This window comes from Diadema antillarum, unplaced genomic scaffold, assembly GCF_040938485.1.
Source record: "Diadema antillarum isolate AM-2024a unplaced genomic scaffold, OU_Dant_1.0 seq00000703_RagTag, whole genome shotgun sequence".
Taxonomy (NCBI): Eukaryota; Metazoa; Echinodermata; class Echinoidea; order Diadematoida; family Diadematidae; genus Diadema; species Diadema antillarum.
In genome coordinates this window covers 145805-170418 of record NW_027271608.1, presented here as the reverse complement: position 1 = coordinate 170418, position 24614 = coordinate 145805, and the positions used below count along the sequence as shown (strand labels likewise).

The 24614-nt window shown below is 36.4% G+C and overlaps 2 protein-coding genes across 2 annotated transcripts; both read left to right on the top strand.

Annotated features, from left to right (window-relative positions):
* The first annotated feature begins 762 nt into the window (after nucleotides 1-762).
* On the top strand, nucleotides 763-5724 carry LOC139737756 (echinoidin-like). The gene is made up of 3 exons (XM_071648430.1): nucleotides 763-1093; nucleotides 2786-2944; nucleotides 5524-5724. Exons 1-3 carry the CDS (start codon nucleotides 839-841, stop codon nucleotides 5722-5724), a joined length of 615 nt encoding a protein of 204 aa, XP_071504531.1. The 5' UTR covers nucleotides 763-838.
* A 14323-nt stretch (nucleotides 5725-20047) lies between these two features.
* Nucleotides 20048-22145, top strand: LOC139737760 (echinoidin-like). Its single transcript, XM_071648434.1, has 2 exons — nucleotides 20048-20373; nucleotides 21861-22145. Exons 1-2 carry the CDS (start codon nucleotides 20119-20121, stop codon nucleotides 22098-22100), a joined length of 495 nt encoding a protein of 164 aa, XP_071504535.1. The 5' UTR covers nucleotides 20048-20118; the 3' UTR covers nucleotides 22101-22145.
* Nucleotides 22146-24614: the final 2469 nt, after the last annotated feature.

Here is a 24614-nt window from a genome sequence, read left to right as displayed (position 1 = left end):
AGTTTGATTCCATGTCACCAATTCTCCGTTCGTTACATTGGTTACCTGTAGAAAAGACAAATCGAGATTCTGCTATTAGTACATCATTCAGTCCATTCTTTTTCCCCTTGTACCGAATACACGACTCTATTCCCAAATACAATCCGACATGAAGTTTAAGTTCATTATCAGATGCATTGTTACTCCTAACACCCAGAGTAAAACATGGATGGGGTAATCGTGCTTTCTCCGTCATGGGACCAAAATCAGTTACCTATTCAGTTAAGGCAACTGTCATCCACAGAAACATTCAAATCCAAACTTAAAACGCATCTGTTCCTCTAACACCGAGGACTATTATTTGCAGTCTATAATGTTTGAAAAATTGTATTCTTTATCTGGTATGTGTTTGTTTGTTGTTTGCCATTTTCTTCTCTGTTGTCATGTTTGAACATGAATATTATGTATCTTTCAATTTTTTTTTTCGAAGCGCCATGAGCACCGAAAGGTGGATCTGTGCGTTATTCAAAAGTAGTCACTATAATTATAATATGGTTTCTTTAAACTACTGAAGAAAATCAATAGAATAATGTTGTTGCTGGATACCTAGAGCTACACTTAGAATTATAGATGTTTCTCGTTCCACATTATTGTTTCAGGCTCAAAACCTCAAAAAAAGTTGTTTGTTTGTTTGTTTGTTGTTGTTGTTGCTGTTGTTGTTGGGTTTTTTTATTTTGGCTTTTCAAAACTCCAACCCTTTCACGTTCTGATTCACCCAGCAGTATAATTCACGTAAAAAATAAAGGGTGATATCATACATCTGGAGTGGAAACGAGGAGCCTATACTAAAGTGACGACCATGCATGCACCAGCTACCCTTACCCTAGTCCTTGTGGCACTCGCTCAAGTGCACTTGTCGACGCAGTTGTGTTGCGAGAGTCTCTGGACGCAGTACGGCAACGACTGTTATCGAACGTTCGGTGCTGCAAAGACGTGGACTGCTGCAAGGAGCCACTGTCAAAACCTCGGCGGAGACCTGGTCTCAGTGCACAGCGAGGGAGAAAATACCTTCTTGTACCAGCTGTGGAGGACAGCTGTTCGTACACCAGTGAGGGTGAGTCTCATGCCCATCGTAAGCAAAAGGGAAATTACATTTGGGATCAATGAATGTTAGCTGAACTCTTTAGTGAGGTTTACTGATATTTTGGTTAGCCTTAAAAAAATTATGATAATGATAGAATGATAATGATAAATGATAATAATAATAATAATAATAATAATAACAATGATAACAATAATAATGATAATAACAGTACTACTGTTGTAATTGGTACATGTATAAAGATTTCACTCCTGGATAGGAATGTCTGTGTACAATAGAGCGTTATAATGAAAAAAAAAATCTCCAAAATGTCCTTGATATGACATCATTTTTTGAATGGTAACATTATTTTTTTTCCTTCTATAATAGGGTAGAGGATTTAGTCTAAGTGTTCTTTTATAAAACTAAAAATGAGAGTGACTCTGGATTTTCGTTATTTTTTATAATATGTCAGTCAACTCTATACAGTGACAACTAGATTCTGCTAAAAAAAAATAGGGTTATACCCTATATTGCGAAACTATCAATATATCACAATAATTTGCAATTTATCTGATCGATTTATTACTCGTATAATGTCCATTTGATATGCAAAGTAGTGACCATAATGGAGTTATAATCACAACACTGGATCACTGTAAACATATTTCCTTTGTTTGGTTGGTGGGTGGTTGGTTGGTTTTATTTCTGTTTTTTGTAATCAGACATACCAAGAGAGTACATACATTTTGAGGATACCATAACACGATGTATACGGCTTAGCATATTGTCATACAAATTGACTCAAAATGCATACATATATATATAGTATGTTTCAATTTGTTTTTATGCTCACTGGATGAGCGCTAATAATTGCTATGGTGATCCGAAACCAAGATTCTGTACACATAAAAGTCGCCCAAATTCAAATCAACGTAATGTATAATGGAAGTTCTTGTTTACACTATGATCATACTATGAAGTATAGGGTTGCAGTGAAATATCATATGATATATATTATACCAAGTATGATTATTAATGCATTTCCACTGAGACATAATTATATGAAATAGTATATATATGTATATATATATATATATATGTATATATATATATATGTATATATATATATATATATATATATATATATATATATAAAGTCACAACAGAGGAATGCAGGGAATGCATTAATAGCCAATCTTGATTTAATGAATAATCCGAATTTTCGAGGATCCTTCCTCTTCTTCAGGGATGACAGTGCGAATATTCACAATGATTATATATATATATATTATATAATATCCTAAATTTCATGTTCCTTAATGCATTTCCTGTTTCATTATTCTAAATATATACATGAATTACTTTTCTAAAAACTCGACAATTAGGAACGAGTTCACTTATGATGATGTTTTATTGTATAAAATGTTTTGTTTGACTCCCATTGAACACACCAGCTTGACGCATCCTTTCACCGAGTTAGCCTATGCCTCCTTGCTATAAGCTCTGTTAAAGAAAATACAAATAAAGATCCTAATTGGTCTTTACAAAGGTAAATGATTCGAGAAAAATCTCTTTAGTTAAAAAAAGATGTCTTTGCGCTCTCGGGCGCGCGTGTGTGTGTTTCCTCGTATGGATTCGTAAATAAAGACGCTTGCAACAGTAATAATCGCCTTCAGCAAATCCGGCTCCTTTTCTTTTCACTGTCATATTTATCGATCAAAGGGGTTCTGGCTGGGATTCAATGACCGAGACAGGGAAGGTAGCTTTCGCTGGTCCGATGGATCCAGGGTGGACTACACCAACTGGATCTCTGGCGAACCCAACAATGGTGGAGGCAATGAAGACTGTGCCCATCTCTGGTACCGCAACGAACAATCCGGCGTGACACGTGATTGGAATGATGCACTTTGCACTCGCGAAGAATCTTATATTTGTAAGAAAACCATCTGTGCTTCTATTTAAGAGCGATGGGAAAGGTAAAACAGATAATTATGGACTTTTGCTCGGGACCTTAACTCCATTATAGTGTCCCTCGAGCGGGTTGAGACCCTCTAGGCTATAATAATCAACCTCTCCCCCCCCCCCCCTCCAAAAATACAGTCGAAACTAAATAGCATACGACATCTAGACTACGTGAACTAGGAAGGAAATAGCAATAAACTGAAATTCCAATGAAGAACATCCAAATCATTATGCTTCTGAAAAGGGTAGGCCTATAAAGCTTCACAGTCAATATTCCGGGATTATAGGGACTTCTGCTCTTGTTCTTTTTTTTTCTCGAATTATGTCGATTTCTCCATTATTCATTATGCTTTAAGGGTCCAAGACCTTCAAAAGGATATTAAAACTAATCGATCTCATTTCCACTCATAAAATCTTGACACGCCTTCGAGTTTTATGTACGTGTCTGTGTCAGTGTGTGTGTGTGTGTGTGTGTGTGAGTGAAAACTGAATTTATACAACTATAGGCCTACGTGAAAACATAAATTTGGAGCAGTTGAAAATCACTCTAGTTTCAAATAGATACTAAGAAAACACATAACTCCCAATGTTTCTAACATGACTCAAACGAGCCTCTTGGTAAAGCAAGATTAAATTGGTGTGGAGACAAATAACATAAAGGAAAAATGATTAAACGCTGGTAAAGTCTACATTGTGCATAGTACAAATAATAAAGCAATACAATCTTCATTGCTTATCGTAATCAATCATGATCTAACAAAGGGATACCCTCCCCTTAACAGACATACAAACAAACAAACAAACTGAATAGCGCACATTGTATTTTAACAAGAAATCTATACCAGGAAACATCTTGCTCAAGACCACAAATAATAATTATGCCCAGTACACAGCACAAAATATACCGTTCAGAGATGTGGTGTTCAAATTCTTTCATTTCACTTTAAGTCAGCACTGCGAGAATAGCTTACAAAATGACAAAAAGGAGCAATATTGCAGAAAGATTGATAGCCACAGACATAACAATAAAAGACTAAAAATATATAATGCACTGACCATTCATCAAAATTGGATATGGAAAATAAGTACATGACTCGTGTGAAGTTACGTGATGTTTTAATAACATTAGAATCGTCTATCTCATTTCTTTTTCTTCTTTTTTTTTTGTTCCTCGCGTGGTTGAGAATAAAACTAGACATCTTACAAAAAGAGAGAAAGAGAGGGAGGTATGCAGAAAACAATTACCCTATTTCAGATTGGATGATTCGAATCGAGTGCTAAAACAGTGTAGGCCTACACGACTAAACCATAGGCCTATGCCACACACAACAGGGCCGGCGGAGCGTTTTCAAAAGTGGGTGGGGGGCACCTCCGGGTTTCATGAGCTAACAAGCAAAAAAAAAAAAAAAAAAAGGAGGGGGCCTTCAGCGCAACTTCTGTTGCCACTTCTGGGTTTCCTCAGCTGACAAGCCAAAAACAAAACCAAAAAGAAAGGTCTTCAGCTCATCACTTCCGGTTGTTGTTTTTTTTTTCAACAGCTGCTGACAAGCAAAAAAAAAAAAAAAAAAAAAAAAAAAAGGGCCTTCAACGTTCACACTTCAAGGTCTATATTTCTTTCTAGTGCCACTTACGCACTTCCGGGGTAAAGATAAGTATGGGGGCCAAAGTGGTGACACCTTACAATTGTATGTATTCTTTTGAACGGTGCAAAAAATGAGGGGAGGGGGACTGAGCCCCCCCCCCCCCCCCCACACACACACACACACACACACACAGGTTCCGCCGGCCGACAGAAGACACGACAGAAGACCACTAGCCAACACGACGCGTCCTTGATAGCAGCCAACCAAGAGATTCATCAACGTGGTCAGGAGATGGCGCTATTTCAATTTTGGACTCATAGTTCTATTTTGTCAGCACCAAACATTATCCAATAACAGTCTGAGCTACGAAACTACCGTTACACTGTATGCTTGAGAACTGCAGTTTTCCTGATGGTTCGGTGACTGTAGATAGATTATCACTGATAAATAAAAGGTGAAAGGTTGACAAAAACTTTATCATCATTGTAACACTAAGATTTTGCATAGCTCATACCAATAATACAATGTATTTCCATTTGTAAGAGAAAAATAATCACATTACGTCCTCAGATGAGAGACACATTTTATATGGGGCCCCTGTGGCAGGGTTAGGCACTAACATTTTGTTTAAGATTTAATTATACCAAATAAGGGCAGCTTGAATTTCTTTTTTAAAGAAAGAAACAAGCAACCAATTTTGACCGCCAAATAGAACGTGATAATAGAGATTACTTTGGTGTACTGTAAACTGTTGCTGCATTAGAAGTATCGCATTCCCTGCGGGGTCTGTGACGAGAACGACAGATTGATGAAAATGCAAAATCAGCTCGCTTTGTATGGAAGATTTTCGTCTGCCGGCGTGGTACGTGGAGCTGCTGTGTCGGTCCGTGTAGTCACCCTGATGGTTTTGTGTAGACGCCGTGCTCTGCCGGCATCGACCGTGTAGTTTCCGAGTGGGTCCGGCATGGTCGGTGTAAGCGCCGTGTAGATGCCGTGCTCTTTCGGCCTCATTCGTGTAGCTACCGTGTTGATACTGTGTCTACAGTCATCAACGCTCGTCGACGCTCCATCCAGGGCAAACCTATCCCGGAACTTCCCGGATCATTGTTGGCATGATCCGGAGATCGCCCTGTAGATCCTTGAGGGTCTGTGTATATATGACTGGGAATGAATGTTCCACTTCACCACAGTGAACTTTACCTGGCAAACAAGCACAGGTTTCTCAAAATTATAGCTTAACTTCACTTCAGTTCAAATCAAATTCTATTTATTTGTAATATCATAAATTCCTTCTGATAATACAATTACAACAAATCATTGAAATACAAAATATATCAACATACAAATCATATTCGCAAACATGATTGGGTTTGTTCATGTATATTAATCCTTTTCTGTGCTAATGGATCCAACGTACACAAATTTCATTCACATACCTATGGACATTAACTCAATGCAACACACAAGAGTGGTGATTATTGTTGATTTTTCCATAAGCCAGTGGGACAGAATGATGTATTGCGTATAACTGTTAGTTAGAATGTTACATCCCACCGTTTCACTTTTCACACAGTGCCGAGGAATTCATACCGTTATGTTGACCAATGATAATCACTCCCCTAATGTACATGTACACTGTATGTTTTAATTTTGTTTTGTTGTTGCTGTTCTTGTTTCAAGGAGGGGGTCAATTATGTAACCATGGTGGTAAACATGTAACCCACAATGTAATTTTATACTTTGGGGTAATGGTGGTGCATAGAGGGCTTTCCCCGTAATAATAATCTTATTCTACCCATGGAAACAGCCATGCCTGCAAGATTGTGAGTCCGTGGTGTGATTGAAGTTGTTCGGTTTACCATCTCAGTCCAGTCATCACTTCTTTGAACATTATACAATTATGATTTTTTTTTCTTTTAAGCACAAGTCCTCCTTACATGTTTCTGTTAGTGTTCCGTATGTACCGATGTGTCTATTCTCTCCTTCTCCTGCATTGTTACCGGTATAATGACGTATAAAATTTTTTGCATTATATTCAATCCAGCATGTATTTTATCACTAATTTTACATCATGGAATCCAGCTTGCTTGCGTCCACGATGACACGTGCGGTAGCTCTTTTTTTATCCCTTTCTTTTTCCTTTTATTTCTTTTTTCATTTTTCCCTCTCCAATTATTTGTATTTCATGTCAGTTGACATCGGTTCGTTTTATTTAATTGTTTTTTTTTATTGCTGTTTTGTGTATTTTCTGATGGTCCCATATCGTACAAGCTTTGCTTCTTAGTGGGACCCTCCATTTCCATCCCCATACTTAGTTAACTTGTATTATACGCTTTATGTATGTAATGAACAAAAACATAATTGCGTGTTTTTTGTGTGTTTTTTTTTTCATCTGCTACTCATTTTCATATGTACTTTGTTAAATCACATTCTGCAATTATTACATAATATATCCTGTACATATGCATTGTATATAATTTCTTTGTTTATTTGATGGAAGTGAAAATAAATTTGAATCTTGAATCTTGAAGTATTAATTCTGCCACCTAGGACACATGTCAGAGAGTCATTACTCTTCAGTAGAGCACTGCACAGGCAATTCAATACTTTATAATCTTTATTCTTTTTCAAAAGAATGACCGTATTTAAAGAACATTGGAAATACCAACATGTATCATAGTCTGTTTGAATACACATTCACAATAAATTAGAGCAATGGGAAGTAAGTGGTGTCATATCCCAGACACACACACACACACACACACACACACACACACAATTTCCCTCGCAGGAAAGGTTTATCGGCTGCTGTCAGTTGAGTGATGTCTCTACACATTATTTTTGTTGATCTAAGGATATGAAACAGAATTTAAAGGGATAGTATAGTTTTGGTTGAGACATAATTTCAGGTTTCTCACATTTCTTTAGTGAGATAATGAGAAACCTCTAATAATATATGAAAAAGCATGTAATTCCATGAGGAATTCAATGTTTATTTGATGAAAATTGTTTTTGAAATGACTGAGATATCCAAACCAGAGCGATTCTAATAAAGTGTGGGACCCACCTCTAATTAAGATCGCTTTGTTTTACCTTGTTTTTGGATGTTTCAGTCATTCCAAACCCGATTTTCATCAAATAAAGTTTGAATTCCTCTTAAAATGGTATGCTCCATTGGCAACTGGACGATTTTTAGGAAATTGATGGGTGATCGATAGGTCATCTAACGGTGTCCCGTAGGCGAACCGGCGGCCGCCCGCAGGTCTCTGCCGGAAATTTCTCACGAGCTACCTAGGTTTATTCATGTCCTACCTACATGTATATATGTGATTTTTGATGTGATAATCAATTGATTAATTAAGCTAAAGCTCGAGGCTAAAGATTTAAGAGTTAAATTACCAACTACCAAATCTCAGTTATGTGAAACCACAGATAACTAGAAATTAGGAAATCAAACAAAAGGGAAGAAACCCAAGAGGGAACAAAAATGAGAATAGATCACAATTTCCCAAAATATCTTTGTTTGCTTCTATATTAAACAGTATTTTTCTAGTCCTATTTCATTTCATATTTTAGTTTCCCCATCTTTTGTCATTTATGACTTCTTCATTCAATATATAGGCCTTTGATAAATAAGGTAACCAAACCATATATTGCCAATGATTACTAAGTCTACCTATCGACAGTAACTTTTAGATTTCATCTCTTTTGCCCCGAAGTGGTTGTCCCCGTCTTCCATATCCCTCATGTTGGTTCCCGAGATGTTGAGATGCTGAGATGTTGGTGGGGTTTCCTTGCTTATATCCCTCCCCTGCTTCTTCCACATTGTCCTGGCTTCTCTTCCATATACAGTCCTTGGTTTCCTTCAGTGCTTCTGCCAAGGCTGTCATTTTTATCTTTATCATGTTTAGTCCCTAAATCGCTCGACGGCGACCGCTCGATCTATTCCGTTGCTTTTATGGTGTGCTTTTGTCATTTTTGTCTCTATTATTTTCGTTCCCTTAATCGCTCGGCGCCGACCGCTCGATTAGGTCAGTGTCTATGGGCAGTTGCCGCTCGGACACCGAGCGTATTTTGGGCAGCGAGTGAAAACTGGTCGGTCGCCGCTGAAATTTCAACTCCTCGTTAAAACTTCAGTGGCGACCGACCGATGCCCTAAAAATCAGTGGTGCCTGGTCGGTCACTGGTCGATCACCGGTCGTTGTTCGATCGAAATCGGCTAAAAACTCGCCGACCAGTTGTCGAACAGGCTGATTTTGGGGGTTGTGACCGTAGCCATAAGAAACCATGCACAAACTGGGAGGCTTTTTCCACGTTTAAGTCAAACTGACCAGGGAGGTCCCTGAACTGACCTAACCAACGTACTTGACATGGATAGTTGACCCGGAGCTTATTCAGTGTGACACTTACTTACTAACTTGTGTTTACTTGGGTGTAGAGACGTAAAGAATCTGCTTATAAGCCCCTCGTCACTGTTTGTCTCTGACACGGAGATAGCGCTCTTCCAATAACGCTTCCAGAGCCGTACTGAACGCTTCCAATATATGATTACATATATTATTGAAACTTTTAAGTCACTTGCACACTCAATGTACTGCGTATGGAGTATGAATAAAATACACTGTATGCATTAGAACTATGAACTTTCCTGAGTGCTTAGTAACTGTTTAGGTAAAGAAATTATCACTTGAAAGTAAAGGAGAAATTTTGACAAAACATTATAATTTTAACACTAAAATCGTATATTTTCATGACTTTTATGATAAGAACATAAAGCTCGGATCTCAGAATGAACCCTTTTTTATGAGAGAACTGAATCCTTTTCCTTTCTTTTTTTTCCAGCAGCAAGCATAAAGCTTTTTGGAAGACAAAATCATTACACATCACAGTGTCTGTCTTATTCACAAGCACATTTTCCCTCATAGCATGATTTATTGAATTGAATTGAATTGAATTGAGTTGAATTTATTTTCCATTTCCATGACAACATGAACAAAAGACATGATACTTAACATTTACAAAAAAGTAAAAATGCAGATTACATAAACGGTTGCAAAAAAAAAGACAATATGAATGGCAAATGGATGGATCTCCAGAAAGTAAGTATAACTTGAAGATCCAACAGTAATCATAAAGTATGTTCTTTTTTTAAAGGGTGCAACATACATTGACATGCACATCAAGAACATTGAGACATTTGTACATACACACACACACAATAACTTAGCCTGATTTAAGAAATTTTATCTAATTATCTGATATAAACTTTTGTAATAAATATCTTTTCAACTTTACTTCAAAACTTTTAACAACACTGCATTGTTTGATATTCTCAGGTAACATATTCCGTAATTTAGGTGCTCTGCATATGATATTAGAGTTTGTAAATGAAGACCTTCCATGTTGCACACGAAAATAATTTGCACATCTTGTATTATAATTGTGAATTGACCTATTTCGCACAAACAGATTATCAAATACTTCTGGTAACATATTATTGGTATATGAATGCATGAAACAAATCACTTGATAATCATGAAGTAAAAATACTGGCAGTATATTCAATTCATAAAACAATGGCTTTGTATGGCTATCATATGAAGACTTTGAAATGATACGTACCGCTCTTTTCTGCAATGCGAAAATACGATGCAATGAATACTTATACAAGCACCCCAACCAATAATGTTATATAGCAAATGAGGAAGAATTAATGAATTATAAATGGTTAAAAGAATACATTTTGGCAAACACGTTACATTTCCACTGGGAATAAAAATTATCATAAATAGAGAGCCCAAACTCGTTTATATCACACAGGCACGAGACACGTTTATGAGAAATTTATAGGCATATTTCTCTCTTTCAAAACCCATGTAATGAGTATGCATACAAACAAAATAAATTTCTATAAATGGACAATAAATTAAAATTGAATTGAATGGAATTGAGGTATAATTTTTATCAACAAATAAATTGAAACATATAAAGAAATGACAAATGTAAGAGAAATCATATAATAGATAGAGAGAGAGATAAAGATAAAGAGGTAGATAGATAGATAGATAGATAGATAGACAGATAGATCATAGATATATATATATATATATATATAGATAGATAGATAGATAGATAGATAGATAGATAAACATAAGAATATATGAGATAGATAGACAGACAGACGACACCGAGACAAGGAGATCACAGTTCGCTGATCAACAAAAAATCAAGTGGGAACTAAACAGGATACAGACAGTCATGAAGTGTTTGTAACGTTGTTAACAGATATCCACAGCCAGACTCCGATAGTCTCTTGAAAGATAATACTGGCACATTGATATCCGTCATGTGTGTATTATTTTCATATACATCGATACTTTATAATTTTCCCCTGTAGGTTTTATTATGATTTTAAAAAACAAATCACAAGTTCACTGTACTCATTGTCAGGATCCGAACGTCTCTTGAAGGATAATTAGACTGGTACATATATCCCGGCGCCATCTATGTACGAGTATTGTTTTCGTAGATATTGATAACTTATCATTTTCCCTTATAGGTTTGCTATAAAAAATCTTTCAAAACAAGTCAAAAGATCGCTTCTTGTTGTAGTTGAAATTGCAAACACACACAAAAGAAAAAACTCATGAATATGTCTTTGATATTCTTTCTCAAACTAATATAGTAACGAGAATAACACAGTCTGCAGGAATCTGCAGCTTATTGAAGGAGGTAGACTTAACCAGAAGAAGAAGAAGAATATCAACAAACAGAGATGCAAAATAATGTCAACTGCTTCAAAGGGGGCGGTTTAAACCGACCGTACTACAAGTACATAATTTGGTTATCTGTTACAAATGGTATTCAATAAAAGCATATCATTTTCAAAATAAAGTAAGAAACATCCAAGTATTGTCTTGTTCTCATTGTGATTTCTTCAAATTTCAAACATTCCCTGCATCCCTTAAAGCTTCATGTACCCATGTGATGGAAGTATAACAATAGTGGCTATTTCTGTTGAATTCGAAATTAAAAACACACAACAAAGTGTCTTTTGGTATTGTATGTCTCAAACATTTTAGGAATCTTTGTACCATGTATAGGCTATATACAAATGGTATTCAATAAAAGCATATCATTTTCAAAATAAAGTAAGAAACATCCAAGTATTGTCTTGTTCTCATTGTGATTTCTTCAAATTTCAAACATTCCCTGCATCCCTTAAAGCTTCATGTACCCATGTGATGGAAGTATAACAATAGTGGCTATTTCTGTTGAATTCAAAATTAAAACACACAACAAAGTGTCTTTTGCTATTGTATGTCTCAAACATTTTAGGAATCTTTGTACCATGTATAGGCTAGTGGCATACTTTCATCATGGTGTGTAGTTATATTGCATCCATGATGCTTTCATCAAGACTGTTCAAAGGGCCAATGAGCTGCGCGGACGGAGCTACTGCAATCATTGGACATTGTAGGTCTCTGAAAAGTTTGTCTATACGTCAACGTCACAACCTGTCTCAATAACAAACGCTCTTTGTTAGATAAGTAAAATGTACGGTTTAGTATTTAAAGACTCTATTGAAACTAGGGAAATTTCCTACGCTCCCGCAAATCTTATCGAAATGTACTAGACCTATATGGAGTATTATAGAACGCATTAAAGGGAGGCAGTCCTGAGTTTTTCAATGTACTGATAATTAAGAATAATAAAAAATATAACCTTTCACCAGTTTATACGGGTGGAAATTAAAGACTGTCTCCGTACGCGATTTTTGACAAACAATTCCCGCAGGCGATCACGTAAGAGCCTGTAGAAAGATCCTATACGTCGTTGATGCCCTACTCTCAAGTTGACAGGCGTGCCTCTAAAAACCAATTCAAGTGTTCAAATGATCAGTTGCAATTTTATCATAAAATGTGAAAATATGTGATTTTATTATTTTAAACAAAATATTTTAAGCTTAGTTAAATAGAATTCATGTAAATCAATATTGTAAACACACATCTATATATATATATATATATCTTTGAAATCAAATATACCATATACTTGACATGAAATAGGCACTGTCCTTTTCTAGCTTCTGTCCGTGTTGCATACTACTTTGCGTACAAACCACTCTCGCGCGCGAATTCTTACCATACTTATGTACACACAAAGAGATTTTTCTCCTCCCCACCAGTTACTGGGGAAAATCTCTTTGTGTATACAATACTCCGTCGAGCTGAGTTTGGCGTTCAGAACGAAGATTACCATAACAATTAGCGTACGCATAACGAGCAGAACACGGCTGGGAAGAGTTGTGCCTCGGTGACGTCGGACTCTCCGCCAAGACTTGCTCATTAGCATATTCACCATGCAGATTCACACTTTTTCAACAAAAAATTACAAGCTTATCTGGTGATTTGAAAGTTTGTTTTTGGTGAAAGTAGTTCATTTGAGGTACCAACAACAACATTTTTTTTTTGATTCGTGAGGACTGCCTCACTTTAAGCTGAAACTTTGCGAAGTTTAATTACGTGACCCAGTCCAATTTGTTTGCGACGCATGCGTTCTTCTTTGCTGCGCATTCGCATCAGTCACCCAAAATTCGAGAACTAATATCGATAACGGTCACCATTGTGAAAGGACGAGCATACAGCGCGGAAAGTTCTCGAAGCTAAACTTCCATGATATTGTGTTTCCCATACAGTGTGACCGTGCATGGCTATTGACCAAACACTACACGATAATGACGCAATTTTCAGAGTTACATTGTACATTGCATTTATAGACCTATTTCGACGTATCCCGTGTCTTTCACGTCGTAATAATGTTGAAGAATGCATTACGTTCACATTAATGATAATAATAATAATAATAATAATAGTGGCTACTTGTATATCGCACAAGTCCACTTTTCAGTGCTCATGGCGCTTCAGAAATGAAAAGATATTATACAGGCATATCATGTTCAAATAATCTATGTCAACAAAGAAGAAAATGGCGAACAAAAAACAAATTTTATATACCAAACAAAGAATACAACATTATACCAATTAGAAATACGATATTGTTCGAGCATTAATGACACACAGCAATTACAGTCCTCAGTGTGAGAGGAACAGATAAGTTTGAAGTTTGAATTTGAATGTCTCTGTAGATGATAGTTCCCTTAACTTAATAGGTAACTGATTATACAATTTTGGTCCCATAACGGAGAAAGCACAATCACCCCATCCATGTTTTACTCTGGGTGTTTGGAGTAACAACCAAGCAAACACATAACGTTTTCAGAACGTTTCCTTAACTTTTGTTTTTTGAGGTTCCGTACGCCTTCGTATAAAATGGACGTTTTGACAACGTATATATAACGTCAAAGTTGGGACTAAGAATTTACCGCAAGGCACAGTTTTTTTGAAAACGTTTTAAAAACGTCAATGGACGTTACAAAAAAAATCGTATTATGTCTGCTACCTCTTCATAATTTATAAACGTCCACAAAATGTTTTTATTACGTCTGCTATGTCGACTTCGTCTTTAATGAACGTTTGAAAAACGTTTTTAATTTGGTCAGTTACGTCGTCGTCCTTGGTTTCTTTATCATGAATGCTCATGCATATTTATGAATATTCAAATAACAACAATCTAAAATTTGAAAAATAGATACAAGACATTGAAATCTGAAGTATTTATGGTGGGTTCAAACTTTCTGTGTTAAGAATTGTACCTATACGTTATTGTTCCACTCACAGTAGCTCAATTCACAATTTTAGACTGTGCTATGAAGAGGTATTTTTCATATGACAAAAGGCCTAATTAAGATATATGTGATTTAATTCTAATAACCATGTCTTCGTGCATTTATTTCTGCCGGTATATAAAAGAATGTGATACAGATTCATATGTAGTAAGTATATGTGGTAGGACATTAGAAGCAGGTTTAGGATAGGATTATAGATAGGATTAGGATTAGGGCACATCTCAGATTGTGCCTGTATAATCTCATAACAATCTACTTCCGGTAACAGCATCTCTGAACAGCTTCAAGTATACCCTTTGCAAGAACCCTACTCTTTTATACCAGAAATCATTCTTTCCTGACTCCATAAGGCTTTGGAACTCTCTTCCAGAAGCCCTCATCAAAATGTACCTCTGCTGACAGTTTCAGTTTTTTTAGCTGCACTTAGTTATCATGTTGTTATTTTATATGGCACTGTACATATACCACACCAGACCCGCCAAACAGTACAAAAATACACCAGATGGTGGACTGCACATACTCGGAAGAAGAAGAAGAAGAACGATACTTTTTAATGCCCCATAGATAAACATTACACGTTTTCAAAAGGTTTTCTGGACATCTTAGACGGATATGAAAGGTTCTCTAAACGTTCTGGAAAGGGCCATGACATTTGGACGTCCTTAAAACATTTTGTGAACGTTCTAGACGGTTTCAAAGATTTTCCTCAGAACGTCCACAGAACGTTTTGATTATTCTTAAAGGTTTTCTGACGTCTCCGACGTCCAAAAGGTTTTCTGCAGATCCTTAAAAAGTGTGAAAGATTTTGAATTGATTTTTTAAACGTTTAGAAAACCTTTTTATAACGTCAATTTGAAACGTTAAAAATACGTCGAAAACCTTCCACAAAAAGACGTCCTGAAAACGTTTTGCTAAAACGTCCAAATAACAAACTTGGATCATTTCAAGAACGTTCAGAAAACGTCCAAATGTTAGCTGGGAATGCATCTGATGATGAACGTAGACTTCGTGTCGGATTGTATTTTTTTAACAGAATTACTTAGGTATAGGGGGAAAAAGAATGAACTGAATGATGTACTAGTAACAGAATCTTGAAAATCATCCTTTTTTCTACAGGTAACCAATGCAAGGAACGGAGAACTGGTGATATGGAATCAAACTTATTCAGTTAAACTTGATATTATACAACAATCGGGCAGCAGAATTTTGCAACTGTTGAAGTTTGGTTACATTTTTTTTTTTTGAAGATTACACAACAACGAATTCGAAAAATCCAACCGAGAAGAATACAAAGCATGAATAAGTATCTCAGCTGCAGATTTAGACAAATATTTCCTTATGAAACTTGAATTACGCAGATAGTTACGTAACTTCGAAATGACATATCTGATCAAATACGACACCTAAATTACAGGCTGTTTTTGACGGAGTAATGCTACCGATGAATTTGTATCGGGATCACTCCAAAACCTTCTAGTGATCCCTGAGGTTACTCCAAAATGAGTTAATTTTCACTCAAAATTCACTCCGATTTCACACTAAATTCATTTTTTTTTTGTATTCACTCCTTCAAGAGTGAATATTTTCACTCAATTTTTTTTAGAGAGTAGTTCGCTTATGCTGGTATGTACCACTGAAAACAAAGAATCACTACATATTGCTGAAACCTGGAAGCTTGTCTCTTGGAAAAGCTCGAGTGTTGGTGTTGTTTTTTTTTTCTTCGGGAATTACAGGGATCCAAGTGCACCTAAACAGCAGGAGGTGTGCGATAGTTTTGATCTCTCGTCAAAGACAAGTATAGATTTCATTCGAATCTGGATAATGCAAACATTCCTTTTTCGAAAAGTTAAACAAAAAAATTGTAGAGATTGTTGGAGAGCTCTGTCAAAAAAGAAAGGTCAAAGAATCAACATATTTTTGTAAAGGTTCAAGGAGGAGTAAAATATGCAAAGGTGATCAAAGTTTAAAGATAATAATTGAGGCACAAGCTTCACACTTTGTATCTGAACGAAAAGTTGACAGCAAAGCGATAATTTTCTATAAATTAGATACAAACTGTTTATGGTATTCGTGATATAACAATATAGTATAGGGCCTACATAGCAAAACATTGAATAAATTACATTCGAGAATCAGAAATATCAAAATGAAATATAGCAACAAGAGCCTACCACCCTACCTTCCCTATATAGACCAAACGTATTACATAAGGTATACAAAATGGCAAAAAGATCTTTTGTGTTATTATGCAAATTTCATCATTAATTCAATACTAAGAAAGGATATTTGGAGGTATGTCTGTTGGGTTTGCTGTTGTTGCTAGTTGTTGTTGTTGTCGTTGTGTGTGTCAGTGTGTGTGTGTGTTGATTCAATTCGTATTTTGCACATTGTTAATATCTCGTTTGTTCAATGAATTCGAGATATCAGTACTCTGCGAAAACTAAGCATGTTTTCTCTTATCTTAATGATTGTTGTATACTCATTTGTCTGTGTATGGTAAATACATTGTTTGTATATACAGTTTGTGCGTGTTTGTGCATACCTGCTTGTTCTTTTTGAAATGGTATTTGTGTTTATGCTTTATCAAAGTGAAATATTATAGAACGGAAAAAAGATTCCAAAAAAAGATGTTCAGATTTCGAAATAACCATTAGCTAAACGTAATAGAGTTCTTCTGGCTTGTCGGTTTTTATAACTCTTGATTGTTTCTCTGTTGTGTTTTTCAAGACCAAGGTATCAGTGAGGTGAGTTTTCATCTCACCTCCCTGGTACTATCACTTGAATGACCAGTCTTTCAATGAGTACCGTCTACGGGGCATTACCGGTGGTTCAGCGATGTGGTGAGATGCCAACATCTAAGCTGATTGGATATAGGCCTTACAAACACGCACGCTGACTGGATATGCCACCATACTGCAGCTGACTGGATATAAGAAACACGCAAGCTGATTGGATATACTACCATGCTGCAGCTGATCGGATATAACAAACACGCACGCAGATTGCATATACCAACATGCTGGATAACCAACACGCAAGCCGATTGGCAAACATATACTGCTGCAGTGACGTACACTTAATCCAGGGTAGTGCATCAAAAAGTTCCATTTTCATAAAAGGCTGCAAACTTCCCCGAACCTTGTCATATCAAACGATTCTTGCAGACGAAGAAGAGTCGATTCGTTCTCAGAAGGTAAGAAGCTTATCGCTTACACCATGTCTCTCTCTAAAAGAATACAAAGATGTTGCTGGTCAAGTGTAAAGGGTATATCATGGTACATCCTATATAGTAGATATTTATACACTACCTAAGGTACAAAATTTGAATAAGAAAATTTAAGGTTACTTCTCTCTGGCATTGGACATCACGTATATGATCGTATAAATCTGTTCCGTTTTGTTTCCTTTGTTAACCAGGTTTCCTTGTTGGTATTTGAATTTATATTCTGTTTGGTTGGGTGTTTTTTTTTTCTCAAAACAAATGTTTCGTAGTTGTATGCTTTCTGGGCAGTTATTATTACATGTGATAAATTATTGTCAATGAAATACAGCAAATGAGCTGTCACTTGAAAGCAACAGATCATAAAAGATTTGGAATATAATAAAAGATTATATGATTATAATAATGTATATAAATATATATATATGTGTGTGTGTGTGTATATTATATGGTCATGTTGGAATTTTCAGCGTGTCGGACTTCAAATATTGTTACAAGTCAAGTGGAAGAAGGAGTCTCGAGTACACCATTTTGTAGTTCCAACAAGGTTTTTATTAACACAAGTTTCGCCCCGCCTAGGGCCTCTGTCAGTGTATACATTGTATACACTGCCGAATATAATATATACGAATGTATACATATACGATTATGATACTTATTTTCATATATAAACAAATAGGCATAGATCAGGAGTGTCTAAAAAGATTACCGCCCAATTTTAGATCTATCCTATTTGAGTAATCTGCTTGAGAAGGTTGTTTTTTCGCAATTGACAACCATTATATGTGCAAGATAATGAATTGTTTGATTCATTTCAATCTGCACACAAGCCTGGTCAAAATGTGGAAACGCTGTTAGTCAACTTAACAGACAGTGTGTTCTGAGAATTAGAAGGTGGTAACATCTTATCATGATTGATATGAGCTCAGCTTTTGACACAGTCTATCGCATTATTCTGATTCAAAGGTTGGGATATTTGGGTATCAAGGGAACCGTCCTTGATTGGTTATTGCCATACTTATGTGATCGATCTCATTGTGTCAGAATTGGTGAATCTACCTCTTCTAAGACTATTACAAAGTTTGGTGTACCCCAGAGTTCTGTTGGAGGCCCGTTTCTTTTTTTCTTTGTATCACATGCAACCAATCATTAAAGTATTTCGCAAGCATAGTATTGGTAACCATTGTTATGTAAATGATATACAACTGTATATGTCTTTTAAACCTACTATGTCTTCGTTATCATCTGCCATTGCAAAACTTGAAGCATGTTTGCTAGACCTGAAAATCTGGCTTACATCCAACGGGATTAAACTGAATCATGATAAATCTGAGCTTTTGTTATCAGGTTCAAAGCATATGTTAACTAAAGTCGATTACCAATCGTGGCATGTCCGTATTGGTAGCACTTGTATTACTCCATCAAAAGTTGCCCGTAATCTAGGTGTTATATTTGATCAGGAAATGTCATTTCGAAGTCATATAACTCAAATTCAGCGAAATGTTAGATATAGGTTGCGCAACTTAATTTTCATAAGGAGATATTTGTCTAAATCTGCAGCTGAGATACGTATTCGTGTTTTGATTTCTTCTCGGTTGGATTTTTTTCGAATTCGTTGTGTAATCTTCAACAACAACAAAAAAGGAAAAATGTCACAAGACATCAACGGTCGCAGATTCTGCCGCCCAGTTGTTAACTGTTAGTAAAAAGTTTGATTCCATGTCACCAATTCTCCGTTCGTTACATTGGTTACCTGTAGAAAAGACAAATCGAGATTCTGCTATTAGTACATCATTCAGTCCATTCTTTTTCCCCTTGTACCTAATACATGACTCTATTCCCAAATACAATCCGACACGAAGTTTAAGTTCATTATCAGATGCATTGTTACTCCTAACACCCAGAGTAAAACATGGATGGGGTAATCGTGCTTTCTCCGTCATGGGACCAAAATCAGTTACCTATTTAGTTAAGCCAACTGTCATCCACAGAAACATTCAAATCCAAACTTAAAACGCATCTGTTCCTCTAACACCGAGGACTATTATTTGCAGTCTATAATGTTTGAAAAATTGTATTCTTTATCTGGTATGTGTTTGTTTGTTGTTTGCCATTTTCTTCTCTGTTGTCATGTTTGAACATGAATATATTATGTATCTTTCAATTTTTTTTCGAAGCACCATGAACACCGAAAGGTGGATCTGTGCGTTATTCAAAAGTAGTCACTATAATCATAATATGGATTATTTAAACTACTGACGAAAATCAATGGAATAATGTTGTTGCTGGATACCTAGAGCTACACTTAGAATTATAGATGTTTCTCGTTCCACATTAATTGTTTCAGGCTCAAAACCTCAAAAACGTTGTTTGTTTGTTTGCTTGTTGTTGTTGCTGTTGTTGGTGGTGGTTTTTTTTTTTGGCATTTCAAAACTCCAACCCTTTCACGTTCTGATTCATCCAACAGCAGAATTCACGTAAAAAATAAAGGGTGATATCATACATCTGGAGTGGAAACGAGGAGCCTACTAAAGTGACAACCATGCATGCACTAGCTACCCTTACCCTAGTCCTTGTGGCACTCGCTCAAGTGCACTTGTCGACGCAGTTGTGTTGTGAGAGTCTCTGGACGCAGTACGGCAACGACTGCTACCGAACGTTCGGTGGTGGTAAGACTTGGACTGCTGCAAGGAGCCACTGTCAAACCCTCGGCGCTGACCTGGTCTCAGTGCACAGCGAGGGAGAAAATACCTTCTTGTACCAGCTGTGGAGGACAGCTGTTCGTACACCAGTGAGGGTGAGTCTCATGCCCATCGTAAGCAAAAGGGAAATTACATTTGGGATCAATGAATGTTAGCTGAACTCTTTAGTGAGGTTTACTGATATTTTGGTTAGCCTTGAAAAAAAATAATAATAATGATAATAATAGAATAATATGATATTAATAATAATTATTATTATCATAATGACAATAATAATAATAACAGTACTAGTGTTGTAATTGGTACATGTATAAAGATTTCACTCCTGGATAGGAATGTCTGTGTACAATAGAGCGTGATAAAGAAAAAAAAATGATCTCCAAAATGCCCTTGATATGACATCATTTTTTGAATGGTAACATTATTTTTTTTCCTGCTATAATAGGGTAGAGGATTTAGTCTAAGTGTTCTTTTATAAAGCTAAAAATGAGAGTGACTCAGGATTTTCGTTATTTTTTATAATATGTCAGTCAACTCTATACAGTGACAACTACATTCTGCTAAAAGATAGGGTTATACCCTATATTGCGAATCTATCAATATATCACAATAATTTGCAATTTATCTGATCGATTTATTACTCGTATAATGTCCATTTGATATGCAAAGTAGTGACCATAATGGAGTTATAATCACAACACTGGATCACTGTAAACATATTTCCTTTGTTTGGTTGGTGGGTGGTTGGTTGGTTTTATTTCTGTTTTTTGTAATCAGACATACCAAGAGAGTACATACATTTTGAGGATACCATAACACGATGTATACGGCTTAGCATACTGTCATACAAATTGACTCAAAATACATACATATATATAGCATGTTTCAATTTGTTTTTATGCTCACTGGATGAGCGCTAATAATTGTTATGGTGATCCTAAACCAAGATTAAACATAAAAGTCGCCAAAACTAAAATCAATGTAATGTAAGGAAGTTCTTGTTTACACTATGATCATACTATGAAGTATAGGGTTGCAGCGAAATATCAAATGATATATACTATACCAAGTATGATTATTAATACATTTCCACTGAGACATAATAATATGAAATAGTATATATATGTATATATATATATATATATATATAAAATATCCTAAATTTCATGTTCCTTAATGCTTTTCCTGTTTCATTATTCTAAATAATATATACATGAATTACTTTTCTAAAAACTCGACAATTAGGAAGGAGTTTAATTATGATGATGTTTTATTGTATAAAATGTTTTGTTTGACTCCCATTGAACACACCAGCTTGACGCATCCTTTCACCGAGTTAGCCTAGGCCTCCTTGCTATAAGCTCTGTCAAAGAAAATACAAATAAAGATCCTAATTGGTCTTTACAAAGGTAAATGGTTCGAGAAAAAATCTCTTTAGTTGAAAAAGATGTCTTTGCGCTCTTGGGCGCGCGTGTGTGTGTTTCCTCGTATGGATTCGTAAATAAAGACGCTTGCAACAGTAATAATCGCCTTCAGCAAATCCGGCTCCTTTTCTTTTCACTGTCATATTTATCGATCAAAGGGGTTCTGGCTGGGATTCAATGACCGAGACAGGGAAGGTAGCTTTCGCTGGTCCGATGGATCCAGGGTGGACTACACCAACTGGGTCCCTGGCGAACCCAACAATGGTGGAGGCAATGAAGACTGTGCCCATCTCTGGTACCGCAACGAACAATCCGGCGTGACACGTGACTGGAATGATACACCTTGCACTCGCGAAGAATCTTACATTTGTAAGAAAACCATCTGTGCTTCTATTTAAGAGCGATGGGAAAGGTAATGATATGGCGCCAATAGCCATGGTATCGGAATAAAGAGAATTTACACGGAACTAATGTTGACATACTCTGACACTAAAATATATCATAAAATCCCTGTCGATGTGGGCTTTGAAACGGTTTTTGATTAGTACATTGTATTGGTAACTGATGTGGGATAGAATTAACTATAAAGTTATAACTGTCATTGATCATAGGTAACTTTACTCTGTTTCCGCGTATAGGGCCTACTTCTCGTCATAAAACGATTTAATGTCATTTGAAATAATTGGTGAGAGACTCAGTCACCCGTAAAGGCACTTTGTATATCACTCGGGACCAACTTGTTCTGGTGCAATGTACGTAGATTGCGATCGATCGATCACGATATTCTGTTTCCCTTTATTTGGTAGGTAAAACAGATAATTATGGACATTTGCTCGGGACCTTAACTCCATTATAGTGTCCCTCGAGGGGGTTGAGACCCTTCTAGGCTATAATAATCAACCTCTCCCCCCCCCCCCAAAAAAAAAAATACAGTCGAAACTAAATAGCATACGACATCTAGACTACGTGGACTAGGAAGGAAATAGCAATAAACTGAAATTCCAATGAAGAACATCCAAATCATTATGCTTCTGAAAAGGGTAGGCCTATAAAGCTTCACAGTCAATATTCCGGGATTATAGGGACTTCTGCTCTTGTTCTTTTTTTTTCTCGAATTATGTCGATTTCTCCATTATTTATTATGCTTTAAGGGTCCAATACCTGCAAAAGGATATTAAAACTAATCGATCTCATTTCCACTCATAAAATCTTGACACGCCTTCGAATTTTATGTACGTGTCTGTGTCAGTGTGTGTGTGTGTGTGTGTGTGTGAGTGAAAACTGAATTTATACAACTATAGGCCTACGTGAGAACATAAATTTGGAGCAGTTGAAAATCACTCTAGTTTCAAATAGATACTAAGAAAACACTTAACTCCCAATGTTTCTAACTTGGCTCAAACGAGCCTCTTGGTAAAGCAAGACTAAATTGGTGTGGAGACAAATAACATAAAGGAAAAATGATTAAACGCTGGAAAAGTCTACATTGTGCATACTACAAATAATAAAGCAATACAATCTTCATTGCTTATCGTAATCAGTCATGATCTAACAAAGGGATACCCTCCCCTTAAAAGACATACAAACAAACAAACAAACTGAATAGCGCACATTGTATTTTAACAAGAAATCTATACCAGAAACATCTTGCTCAAGACCACAAATAATAATTATGCCCAGTACACAGCACAAAATATACCGTTCAGAGATTTGGTGTTCAAAGTTTTTCATTTCACTTTAAGTCAGCACTGCGAGAATAGCTTACAAAATGACAAAAATGAGCAATATTGCAGAAATATTGATAGCCACAGACATAACAATAAAAGACTAAAAATATATAATGCACTGACCATTCATCAAAATTGGATATAGAAAATAAGTACATGACTCGTGTGAAGTTACGTGAGTGTATAGCGTGTATAGCATACTTTATTTCCATTGCAAATTAAAGCATGTGATAAATAATCCTAGGATACTACCTGCCCACAGGCAGGTACGTACAAGGAAAAAAATACAGTGGACCCAGTCCATCACACCGCAATAATGGTTATTGACAGTTACACAAAAATTTTAATAACATTAATAAGAATCGTCTATCTCATTTCTTTTTCTTCTTTTTTTTTTTGTTCCTCGCGTGGTTGAGAATAAAACTAGACATCTTACAAAAAGAGAGAAAGAGAGGGAGGTATGCAGAAAACAATTACCCTATTTCAGATTGGATGATTCGAATCGAGTGTAAAAACAGTGTAGGCCTACACGACTAAACCATAGGCCTATGCCACACACAACAGGGCCGGCGGAGCGTTTTCAAAAGTGGGGGGGGGGGGGCACCTCCGGGTTTCATGAGCTAACAAGCAAAAAAAAAAAAAAGGAGGGGGCCTTCAGCGCAACTTCTGCTGCCACTTCTGGGTTTCCTCAGCTGACAGGCAAAATACAAAACCAAAAAGACAGGTCTTCACCTCATCACTTCCGGGGTTTTTCAACAGCTGCTGACAAGCAAAAAAAAAAAAAGAAAGAAAGAAAAAAAAGGGGGGGCCTTCAACGTTCACACTTCAAGGTCTCTATTTCTTTCTAGTGCCACTTACGCACTTCCGGGGTAAAAATAAGTGTGGGGGCCAAAGTGGTGACACCTTACAATTGTATGTATTCTTTTGTACGGTGCAAAAAATGAGGGGAGGGGGACTGAGCCCCCCCCCCCCCCCCCCACACACACACACACATACACACACTCACAGGTTCCGCCGGCCATGCACAAATAGGGGAAGGCTTACACAACCGAAGACCACTAGCCAACACGAAGCGTCCTTGATAGCAGCCAACCAAGAGATTCATCAACGTGGTCAGGAGATGGCGCTATATCAATTTTGGACTCATAGTTCTATTTTGTCAGCACCAAACATTATCTAATAACA